The sequence below is a fragment of the Macrobrachium nipponense genome, chromosome 33 (genome assembly GCF_015104395.2).
Source record: "Macrobrachium nipponense isolate FS-2020 chromosome 33, ASM1510439v2, whole genome shotgun sequence".
Lineage (NCBI taxonomy): Eukaryota > Metazoa > Arthropoda > Malacostraca > Decapoda > Palaemonidae > Macrobrachium > Macrobrachium nipponense.
This window is the reverse complement of record NC_087219.1, coordinates 12,931,319-12,943,777: the sequence shown is the minus strand read 5'-3', so window position 1 is coordinate 12,943,777 and position 12,459 is coordinate 12,931,319. Positions and strand designations below refer to the sequence as shown.

The following is a 12,459-nucleotide window of genomic DNA, read 5'->3' as shown; positions in this document are numbered from 1 at the left end:
AAGTCGTCGGAAAGCTCTCCCGCGACTCCCTTGGTATCCGATTCTTCGTCTTCTTTCCTGCCAACCCCCCGCTCAGCTTCCTCGTATTTTGTTTTTTGGGGTCTTCCTTGCGTTCGGGGTGGGGCATGTCTCCCCCCCGTGCGTGAGGGAACCCCTCTTACTAATCTGTCTGTGCTACCGCAGTGCTACAGCCGTGGAGACGACCTTGGACAGGTATGGACCACTGCGGCTGCAGGGCGTGCCTAGCATCCACGATCTGCTGCAGAGTCTAGCGAGGTCTGGGGGCGGTGACCTTGGAGTGGTCTCCACTACAACCTTCACGCCGCTTAATTTCTGCTTCCCCCCGCTGGTCTACACTCCCCATGCTGTGTCGTGACGCCGTCTGCCGCTTATAGGGCCGGTCGCCGCCGTACCGAGGAGAGGGGTATGCCGCCGCCGGCCTTCCTGTGTTTTCTTCGTGTTGCCTGCCCCAGACTTTCGCTGTTCCAGCAGCTCGCCCCTGGACCGGCCGCCAGTACCACGCTGGCTGCCGATGATTTACGAGGCGATGGCTGGGCCTGCCGTACCTGTCGCTGATGTGGTTCCCGCTACTGGCTTGGCTGTCCTTCTGTGTTTACCGCTGCCGCTGTTCCTGCCGCTCCTTGAGCTGGTTGCTGTTCCTGTCGCTCCTGGTTCCTGCGCCTGTCCATGCTGGTCCTGCCCATGGTGTGTCTTCCCCAGTCCCAGGTCCTTCCGGACATGTGCAGTCGGGCCGTGTTGCTTCGGCAATAGGCCCGACTCCGGTCCATGGATGGAGGACCTGACGACTGTCCTGCGTGAGCTGACGAAGAAGAGGGAGGTGTCATCTTCGTCTTCGTCTGTTTGCTGCTTCTTCCCCTTCGACTTCTAAGGCCCCCCATAAGCCGAAGAAGAAGAAGGCTGCCTCCCCCCCCCTAAGAAGTCTCCTTCGGGAACTTCTAAGGGCCCGTCCCACCCCGGTGGGACGGGGGGTCCTTCTGCTGGTCCTCCTGCTCCTTCGGGAGCGGGGCCCGTCTCCCCCTTCCGTAAGGAAGAGATAGACGGCGGGACCAGAGGAGTATCGGTTAGCTCTGGCTACTTCTTCCTCGCCTGGTGCTAGCGGCGATGCCGCTACGCCAGGTTCCGGCTCGTCTCTCGTTCGCGGGAGATCCGAGTGTACGCTCTCCCTCGGGAGACCGTGCAGCCAAAGTTTCGGCGCCAGAGTTCGCTCGGCGCCAAGACCACGGCACGGAGCAGAAGGCTGGCGAGAACCGCTCAGGTGGACTCTCGCCAGGCCAGCGGCCGCTCTCGCAGCGACCAGCTGGTAACCGGGTTTTTGTTATTCCCCTAAGAAGACTCCTTCGGGAACTTCGAAGGGCTCGTCACATTCCGGTGTGTGACGTGGGGGGGGGGGGCGGGGTTCTTCTTGCTGGTCCCCTCGTTCCTTCTGGGAACTCGGGGCCCGTCTCCCCTTCTGAGAAGAAGAAGAAGACGGGGACCAAGGGTGTGCTGGCTACCGCTGGTACCCTCGCCTGGTCTTGGCAGCTCTGCTGCTAAGCCAGGTACCGGCTCGGTTTCTCGTCCGCGAGAAGTTCCGAGTGTACGATCTCCTTCGGGTGACCGTGCAGCCAAAGTTAAGACGCCTGAGTTCGCTCAGCGTCATGACCGAGGCACGGAGCAGAAGACTGTCGAGAGCCGCTCAGGTGACTCTCGCCAGGCCAGCGGCCAGCTCTCGCAGCGACCATCCGGTACCTCGTCGTGGACGTGACGGTCTCTGACCGGCCACGGGTTGAGGCTGGGAAGAGGTCCCCCAGGTCCCCTCGTCCGACGGTACCAGCCTCGGCTGGTACCAGCGGTTTGACGTGCCGCGAGGACGCTCACCGGTCTCACGGCGAAAGCGAGCTCTGCAGGTCACCTGACCGCCGCTCCCACAGGGAACGGGCGGATACGGTGACCAGCAGCAGCTCGTCTGACGCACGGGACCGGGGTCGACGTGCTCAGTTTGAGCCGCTCGCCACAGGTGAGCGGCACGGCCAGGCCTGCAGATCGATCCCCACCGCGGGTTGGTGATCGGCTGCAGCCCCCCACGTACGCTGGTCCTGCCAGCGAGCGGGGGGGGAGCGTCAGGTCTCTCTCTCCACTACCTTCAACTTCCTCGGGCTACACCGGGAAGAGCGAGGTAGCTAGGAGTGATCTGAGAGGTGCGCCGCTCACGATCCCGTCACGACGCCGCAACGTGCCACGTAGGTCTTAGGACCAACCAGGACGTACGCGCAAGTGATTGGAGGCGACCGTCAGGGGGAGAGGGGTAGGCGTCAGTTCTGTCTCTCCGATACCTTCAACTTCCTCGGCATACGCCAGGAAGAGCGAGGTATATAGGAGTGATCGTGAGAGATGCGCCGCTCACGATCCCGTCACGACGCCGCACGTGCCAGGTTGGTCTTAGGACCAACCAGGACGTACGCGCAAGTGATTGGAGGCAACCGTCAGGGATCTGTTTGCTGGTCCTTCTTCTGAAGGAGGAGGGTCCTGGGAGCTGCTCTTGTTGGAGGGACTGGACGGTCCTACTCCTCAAGACGCTGTAACTTCCGAGATTCAGAGTAACTTTACCCAGGTTATTGCACTGATTCGTCAGCACAACGACCGGGGGGAAGGATCGCCGCTCCCCAGCAGAGCCCATGTCTCTGCTCGAGTCGTTTTGGGGCCCGAGAGGGAACCCAAACCGACGGTGGGTATGCAGCGATCGGAGCTTGCCTATTCTGTCTTGAACCAGAGTCTCTCTCGTCTCCGGACAAGAAGGCTCTCGCAGTTCTGGCACCGTCGATCAAGCTACTTCCACCTCCTCTACGGCGACAGCGGCGTTTCTACGTGTCTTCGGACACCGTATTTAAATACTCCTTCTGTCTTCCTGAGAGGTTTCGACCTCGACGAGGACTGGAATGAGTCGGAGGACGGTATCGGCTCTCCTGTCAGGTGTCGATCAGCCCCACCCAGACGACGTTCACAAGTGGGCGGCAGACCCTTACCTACAGTGAGAGTTTGTAACCCTCCTCGGGGGGAAACGTTTTCTCCTGACGATACGTTTTCCCAGACTCTGAGAGGCCATCGCCGCAAGGCGATGGCTGCTCCTACTCTTCTCCAACTGCTAGTTCCACTGGGAAGCGAGCGAGTATCCAATTCCCTCCCCCATTCCCTCTCTCCTTACGGCTACGAGGGAAAGGGGAAGGATCCTACAGAGATTTCTCTGTAGGATCCCACGTTGGGGACTGCGCTACCAGGGGGGACCTTCGGGTCCTACCTGACGTAAGCCCCGGTCGTTGAGGAGGGATCCTGCCCCATTCTCGATTTCTACGGGAATCGAGAGGACCACCAGCCGATATCGTTTGACGAATTCGGTGGGGGTTTCGCAGACTGCTTAGAATTCTACGGAATTTCTAGCGCATTCAGAGTGTTAGAGTTTCTTACGATCTCCAAACACTTAGGCGAGACCACGGTCCAAAGTGAGCGAGACGAGAATCCCCGATATGTTACACGATAATCGGGAACCTCGCCTATGCTCGAATTCCTGGAATTTCTAGCATTAGGAAGAAGACTGCTGCTGAAAGAAGACTATCTCACAGTAGGCGACCAACCTGGAATAGAGAGAAAACGGACGGGAATATCCAGTTTTGGCTGAACTATCGTCTTAGTATTCTGTTCACCATTGAAGCTTTCCTTCGAGGAAGACTTCTCCTTCACTCTCTTTAATAGAGAACGAAGGTGGTCGATCTCCAATCCTTATTTTGTTTTCTTGAGGAAAGAATTTAGGATGGCGATCGTTGTTCAGAATCCTACAAATATACTACGTATATTAACCTCGCGACATGATTCTGCTAAGCAGTTGAATGGTCCGAGGGGTAGGCGCATATCCTGGTTATTCTACGGATTGCGACTTAGACGAAAAGTATTCTAATTGAACTGCAACCCGGGTTGCCTGCAACCTCCCAGGAGTTTCCAGTTTCAATTTTATATACTTATGGTGTTGTCAACAACACCATTTAAGCTTTTATATTTTACCGAAATTCGTTTCGCTTAAATATAATTGCTCGAGCATATCTTTTTATGCTCGGTGGGTTCTAGCCGAACGCATTCCTTCGTGGAAAGGATTACTTGGCAACTCAGGATGACGAGTCAGCGACAGCTACTGCGTATTGAATTGCCCGAGGCATTTCAGTATCAGCTGCCGCTTTGAGATAGACGGTTGTTTATGTCTTTCTCACCTGCTTTGATTGAATAACAACCGTATCTCTGCCCAACAATCACGGACTTAAGTCTCTGATTAACGGGGATTCTCGCATGACCATCTACTGCTGAGAAACGCTAGTATTCATCGTCTTCGGTATTGCGAGAATTTTAAACAGAGGATATCTATTCGACTCTCATCTTTCTGTTTACCGCACGGTAACAGAATTCTGTAATAGTCTCTTGCTGCATCGTATCCCGATAATGCGAATGATTTTTGCGGAATCTGAGTTTGTCCTCAAAATATCTGTATTCGGAGGTGTACAATTGTTCATTGTTCACCCCGGATTAGCAGATGTATTGAAAGACATCGCCTACTCCCCACACCTGCCAGCTCTACTTCCAAACGTTCAGCCATGAGAAGCAGTTCTTCAAGCGGCTCTCCCCTGTGTTTCATTACTGAAGAACGCCCCGCTTTCATTGCACAACGGACAGCAATGAAATGGCGGTTAGCGTTTTCAGTCATTTGTAAGCACAGGTTTAGAATCTTGAGATTCCTTCTCTCGATTCAGCTGGAAGACGTAGGTTGCATTCATTGCCTACCTTCGTCTTCAACGTCACATAGTGTTGTTTCTCCTTAAGCTGAGATTCAACGTCTATGAGTACTTTTCTTGCCATCAGGGACCTCGGTCTTTTGAAGGCAATTGACTTTCGCCTTTTGAGCTTATGCATTAAGAGAATCATCGCCGCGCCGTCCGGCATCGTGACTAACAAATATTTTATTTGTTTGGTCTCTCAGCATAACTCTTTAAAGGGCGAAGGTCACGTGACTTACCCGGATGCTTGGACAACTTGCCTCTACTGATTCCGAACCAGTCAGTCGGCAGCTGTCAGAGCGCCCGAGGTCAGTTACGAACTATGCTATGGACTTAGTTCGGTTGTTCCAGAGCAATCATTACTTCGTCTTAATACTTGTCAGTATGAGTACTGTAACATAACCAAAGTCGAGAAGAGGGATAGGTCATACGACTATTCCCTTCTTTTCGTCTTAGGTAACTGCTGACTTTCTCTTGAGAAGTCAAGCACAAAGGGATGGGGATTTGTGACGCTCGATTTCGTACCGATCTTCGTAGCGAAGACTCAGAACCCTTCGGTAACTGACGATTGGTTCGAGTCCTTCACAATACCCTCCCTAATGGACGTCACCGCCTCCGATACGAAGGCTATGCTGCTTTGTCCTGTGAAGGTGCGATGGAGCTGTCTGAAGAAACTCGACACCCAGGATGAGTGTGGACGCCTCTTCATCATTCTCTCGCGTTCCGCAAGAACTTCTCCGTGGCGCAGGTAATGAAGGCAGGCGCCTGGTCAACCGGACCGCATGCACCTCCTTCTACCTTCAGGATATTGCCCACAGTTCCTTGGATCTTTTTCCTTGGGAACCGTGGTGGTTGCTCAACACGTTGTGTAGTTAACCCAGACCCTCGCAGGCTGAACAGCATCGAGTCCTGTGACCGTAAGAATGGATGAGGAATGAGAGTGTGACTGGCTCCTCTTCCCATCTTTTTCTTCCCTCTACCTTTGGGTAGAGGGACACGGTTCGTCACACCCTGCTGGGTAAGGACGAGATGCAGGGTGAGCTACTCAATAGAGCACCATCCTATCCCTTTCAGTAGATAGGAGTAAATATCCACCACTTCCGGGGCCAACAAGGGGGAGGAAGTGGATGCCAAATTGAGACAAACCCATCATTTTATGATTGTCTCTTGCAAACAGGAACAAGTTCTTGCTTGCTGGTACGAAGAGATACCGCTTGCCTCTCTCTTAGTACTTGGCCCAGAGGTCTGACCATTGATCCTGTCTGGTGCACACCCCGATCAATCGGACAGAGGTTTGGATCCCTCCCTTGCTCTTACGACCAGGGAGGCACTCCAGGGTTGGACGAACACCAGTCTGTTCACCAAAAAGACTCAGATTCCTCCCACCAAGAAGTGAGTCTTCCTATTGTTAAAGGACCGAGGGTTTGTATTACGTATCGGAACAAATGACAATTTGTCGAAAATTGCATTTTTCCTAACTATACAAACCTGAGGTCCTTTACATATAGTCCCACCTCATGCCCCCCTCACTCTGCAACTTTTTTTGCATGGGCCTAAAGCAAAAGTGATTCTTCACCTCTCGGGCTGCGCGGGCGGGGCGCGCACGATCGGACAAGCAGTTACTACCGTTCTCCCCTTGTTCGAAGCTTACGACCGTCCCAGCTGCCGCTAGTTACCTTCCCTATTGTTAAAGGACCTCAGGTTTGTATAGTTAGGAAAAATGCAATTTTCGACAAATTGTCATATTTTTGGGGAAATATACACTGAACTACAATATTTGTTTGATACAATTTCTGAAAATAGTAGATCTAGGGTATTTATCCGCGGCAGCCTAGATACTGGCAGTTGCGGTTTTTCTATGCAGTTTTACCTACTGAACAAGAATTTTAAGTAATATTTATTTGGACGACTGTAATTAACCCCTGGGGGCCAGTACTAAACATGGCGAAATACATTGGATGCCCCAATCCCCAGTGGATGTCGTATCCCTGGTTACGTTCCTTGCAGTCCGTGCGGAGTGCTTCTGTAGAAATACCCTGAAAATGGCTAAGTAATGTTGACAGATTGGCTTCTTATGTGTGTGTGTGAGCAGCATGCAAAGAAAATTTTATTTTCCAAACATACAATATTTTCCTCTGAAAGTTACAGTAAGCTTTTCCTTGTCAGGTAAAATGCAGTTTCCTAGATTATTAAGTTGAGAAGTATCCCTGTTATTACACTGGTTGCGTTTTCATGCTTTGGCATATGGTTTTTTTTTTTTTACTTTCTTATGGCTCTGTTGAAGTGGTCCGTATTTTGATATATTAGGCTTGAAGAATGTTTTAGGTTTTGAGTGCTGAAAATTTCCACCAGTGTTGCTGATGGAGGGTGCTGCTAATAACTACTGCGCTTGGCAGTTAATAGTTATATAATGCATCAGGTGATCAAAGTAAACCATTTGATTTGGTCAGGGAAATTAATTTGGGTTGTTCCCTATCTTTTTTGTTGTTTACATTGATTGCAGTAAGTTTTGGTCAAAATATTCTTAACCCTGTAGCATTTGATAGCCAAGCTAGGTGCTGCTAAGGTTTAGTTACTCAGTGACATCTTCCATGGAGAAGGTATCCTTCTGTTTCTTTTTATCTTCCATGCTAGCTGATGGCTGACAAACCACCAACACTAGAGCAGCCTTTTTGGGTAAAGGATTACCCTAACTTCCTTGTAAGAGGAAATAATCCCTTGAAGTCACTCACTAAGGCTATGCTTTTATATAATTTTGCTATTTTTTCCTGTTTTCTAATTTTTTCTGCAGTTCTATTACATTTAGTATTCCATGTGACATAGAGTGAACCAGAAAAAAGCTATTGTAAAGACTGATAGGTTGGTGGGTTACATCCAATTTGAATGTAATTAGTTTATATTTTGAATGTTGTATAATAGATTTACAATTGGCCATGATGTAATGCAACGAAATTGTAGAATTATGGCTGTCTTTACAAGAATTAGACTCAGAAGATGAAGCTACAAAAGTTCTGGAAGCTTTAGAAATGTTTGCGAATATGTTTGAGACAAATTTCCACTTGAAGATGTATGCCATCCTGTAAATGTAGTTATGGATTATAATGCTTTTCTCTGGCCATACAATACTGCACTGTTCAGTTTTGGTGGTATGTACAATATTTTTTAAAAAGCCATACCCACTTTAGTAGTTTTTGTTTACAGTGAATTAATCCTTATCATTTAAAGAGTACTGTTAAATAAGTAGTAAGTATTTACTAATTATATTTTTCTCTGTTATAGGTTTGCCAAAAATGTCTCTGCAGATAGTGTTAATGTGAGCACACTCAAGGGGGAAGGAGAACTTAACAATTTGGAACTGAATGAAACTGTTATTACTGACCTTCTGGAATTGCCTACCTGGCTCCGAATTTCACGGGCTCAAGTTAACAAAGTCAATCTGAAGATACAATGGACAAAACTGAAGAATGTCCCTATTTTAGTGGTGAGGTTTAAACATTTTATAACAGTTTTAGTTTGGATCTTGTCCCTATTTTAGTAGTAAGGTTTAAAACATTTATAATTGTTTTAGTTTGGATCTATCCCATACTACTGCCATTTTCAGTAAAACAATTTTTTTTGTTTTACTAATTCCAGAATTGTATAGCTTAAACTTTCATATACTATATACAGTAGCCCCTCAGTGTATCAGATGCTTTTGGGATCTGTCCTTGTAAGTAACAATATATCCAACATTTAACAGTAATCCTGTGCACTTTCTAGCCTAAACTAGACTGTATTTGACATTTCTGCTATTGAAGAGCTTTATTGGAAAAAAAATACATCATGTCTTAAATGGTATCTTAGGCAAAAGCCAAAGTATCAGTATAGCTGATGAGTCAAGAAGTTTGATTGATTGGTTGAGGGGATATTATATTGATCTTGCCTCCCAGGTTGTCTTTACCAGAGGGATTTACTATGAGATTCAGGGCCTCTGTAACACGGTTTTTTCGCAATAGCTTTTTATCTATACATTTCATAAATATAACGCTTATTCAGAATACACATTATAGCTACACATAAATTTTGACTGTATTCTGCATTACGTAGGTTGAATAAATTTGGTACTTATATAAAAGTGACTTTTTTTGAAGACTGGCCAACTTACTCAGAGAAAAGGTTTCGAACGCACTCGTTACGTAACTTATGACAGCATTTCTTCCCTCTTTCTCGATGGATGATTGGCTATACGTAACGAAGGCTAGACCTCTGGCAACAACGGCATAAAAATTTAAATGCAAGCAAAGCAGTACACCTTTATGCATTCTGAAACCTCTCCAGTGATAATTGTCATAATGAACAAACCAACAAAATATGTTAATAAATACAAAAACACTTAGATTATTAGTCTAACTCCCAAAATAATTGTCCTAAGAAATTACAGTCTACTTTATAGGTCACAATCAGATTGACAAGATGTAGGGAATAGTTGGTAATTTTCTAAAACATAGTAGACAAGCTTGATTTGATAACTGCTATATCCAGTGTCAAGCAATTTTTATTTATTGGCTATCTACCTACGTACTGAAAAAAAAAAAAAAGCTGGTACCGTATTTTGGCTTTAAATTTTCACCAATAATTATCGTCAGAATGATGACTTCATGAGGCTCCACCCACTTTGGCCTTGTTATAATTCAGGATAACACTGAAGGCTATCATGGGCATTGTTGGATTAGAAAATTTAACTTCTGGCCAGAAAAACTCATTTCTCGAGTAGTTGTAAGAAATGCTAAATGATCCTATTACAGGCAGTCCCCAGGTTACGATGGTGTCGGCTTACGACGTTCCGAGGTTACGACGCTTGTCAATAGACGTTATTTCCAGGGTTACGACGCATGTTCCAGGGTTACAACGCCTACAACGCTCATCTGGGAGATGAAATATGACACCAATAATGCAAAATAATCAATATTTGAAGGTTTTTTTTGATGAAAAATGCCATCAGAATGCAGTTTACATAGTTTTCAATGCACCCAAAAGTATTAAAAGTAAGGTTTTCTTAGGATTTTTGGCGATGTTCCGGCTTACAACGATTTTCAGCTTACGACGCGTCTCAAGAACGGAACCCCTGTCGTAACCCGGGGACAGCCTGTACTACTGTTGCGGCACTACTGCTACAGTAGTATTACTACGCTAGCACAGATACCCCATCCACATCTATGTATCGTTCCGCCATTCACAAAGTCTATATTCAACACAGTCGTACGGCCTAAAGAAGAAGAAAAATTATATCGGATGATCCGTTGGTCTGCTGTAGATTTTAGCACATATAAGCTTGTATTTACTTTGGATAAAAATCTTATTTTTATACATGCGACTTACCCGGCAGATATATACTTAGCTATAGACTCCGTCGTCCGACAAGAATTCCAAAAACTCGCGGCAACACGCTACCGGTAGGTCAGGTGATCTACCATTCCCGCCGCTGGGTGGCGGAATCCCAACCATTCCCGTTTTCTGAGCCAGATTTTCTCTGTCGCTGAGGCCGGCAACAACTGTTGTTTGGTCTCTCCTGATTGGAATTCTGCTCTTTTGCCGAGAATTGGTTGGACTCATTTGGTGAAGTACTCTTGTTTATTCTCGGGATTGGCATACGCTTAGTTTGGACTGGATTAGGACTTGGATTTGGTTTTTTCTATTAAGATGGCTGAAGTTAAAGTAACACCTAAGTTTAGGGTTTGTGCAAGGGAAGAATGCAGAACTAGGTTGTTTAAAGCAGAGGTAGATCCTCATACGCTTTGTAGTAAATGTAGAGGTTCTGAATGTGCGGTTGATAGAACTTGTGCTGAATGTGAAGGGCTTTCGGAGCAAGGATGGAAGGATTTAGCTTCTTATATTAAGAAAAGAGAGAAGGATAGAGCTAGGAAAGCGTCAGCTAGAAGCTCGAGTAGATCTTGTTCTTTTGAGCCTGAATCAGAGATTAACAAACTAGATAATGTTTCTCCCATAACCTCAGCCCCTTCTCCCTGTGTTGAATCTAAGGATTCATTTTCAGAAATGGAAAAAATGAGATCCTCGATCAGGGAGCTTCAGGAGCAGCTTAAAGCCATGGAAACACAAGGTAAGAGTGCCAGTGAATACAGTGACCCCAGTGCAGTGGAGGGGGGCGTCTGATCGGCTCCGCATTGCTCCTAGGCCTAGACCGCTTCCAAACTCCCAGGACCAGGGGAGGAGGAATGTCAAAAGCCGCAGGGAGGATGTGGAGCATCCCCAACGATCAGGCGTCCCTTCGGCAGACCCTGAAGTATCGACCCAGGCTGCCTTGGATAGCCGTAGAAAAGGCATCCTGGAAGAGTGTTTTTCTGCGTCGGACTCCTCCTCGTCCAGGCGTGGATGGAGCTCTGCTTCGAAGTCTCGTCCTCTGAAGAGATCGTGTGTAGCGCCGAAAGGAGACGCTTTTGATTCAAGCCCAGAGCGATTTCCAGAGGATTTTCCTTCGACTAGTAAGAGGGCGAGAAGACCGTCTCCAGCGCCTCAGATCCGACAAAGCTTTTCCTGCTTAATCTACAGGAGCAAATATCCTCCTTGGTAGGCGCTCTACATAAGGATTCGTCTCGAAGGAAAGACTCCTCCCTTCCAGTGAAGAGATCAAAATTATCTTCTCCTGGTAGGAGAGAAGTTCCTCACTCTAGCAGGCGCTCGTCTCCGGAGAGACTCTCTCGTTCTCCCTTTAAACGATCCTCTCCTATCTATAGGAAGAAAGTTCCCAGCGGTAGCCGCTCGCAGAGCAAGCGATCAGCTACGTCTCTAGGAGAAGTCGGAGTCGGACTCCTCTTCTGAGGATCAGGATAGGCGTCAAGAGCCTAAGAAGCAGGAGCTTGTGAGAAACACAGAACCTAGTAGGCGCCAAGAATATTACAGGCGTATAGAGCTAACAGACGCCAGGAGTCTTGTGAGAGGCGTCAAGAGCCTACAAGGAGTCACGACAAGCGCCAGGAGTCAAGCAGGCGCCAGGAATCAAGCAGGCTTCAGGAGTCGAGCAGGCGTCAGGAGTCGGGTAGGCGCCAGGAGTCTAACAGACGCCAGGAGTCCAGCAGGCGTCAGGAGTCGAGTAGGCGCCAGGCGCCTTGTACGAGCTTAGGTCAGAGTAAGACCCCTTCGCACTTTATGAGTTCTTCGGAGAGTAGGAGCCCTTCACCTGGTAGGAAACAGGTGCCTGAGAGAAGATCTCGTGCGTTGTTTAAGAGCTCTATTGCGCCTTGTAGTAGCAAGGATTTGTCACACGGACGACGTTCTTCTTCGTTTGACAGAAGTCCCTCGACAACTAAGAACCGCTCTTCTCCGAAAGGATCCCCGGCAGCCGGAGAATTGAGAAGAAGTCTCGGATGAAGAATTACCTGTGGATGTGGTAGTCTCTGATTATAAGAGATTGTCCTTGTTGTTGTTGCAGGAGTTCGGAGATAAGCTGCAACCAGCGGATCCGCCCTCTCCAGGATCTTTGCTATCGAGCACGAAGTCTCCAAAGGCATCCTCATTTGTAAAATGCGTCCAGCCCTTAGTAGGATGAAAAAAGCGTTCAAAGGATTTGGAGAATGGCTTAAGAATAAAAGAGAGGCGGGCAAGACTGTTTTTTCATGCCCCCCTTCAAAGTTGACGGGTAAACCTGGAA

General features: G+C 47.9%; 1 protein-coding gene across 4 annotated transcripts in view; it reads left to right on the top strand.

Annotated features, from left to right (window-relative positions):
• The window catches only part of LOC135202945 (bridge-like lipid transfer protein family member 3B), a 318,889-nt gene that overhangs the window by 52,704 nt on the left and 253,726 nt on the right, over nt 1-12,459 (top strand). For all 4 annotated transcript variants that reach the window (XM_064232430.1, XM_064232433.1, XM_064232432.1 and 1 more), the window contains exon 2: nt 8,094-8,295. In XM_064232430.1, coding sequence (XP_064088500.1) covers nt 8,094-8,295 — 202 coding nt within the window. The remainder of the gene's footprint in view (nt 1-8,093; nt 8,296-12,459) is intronic.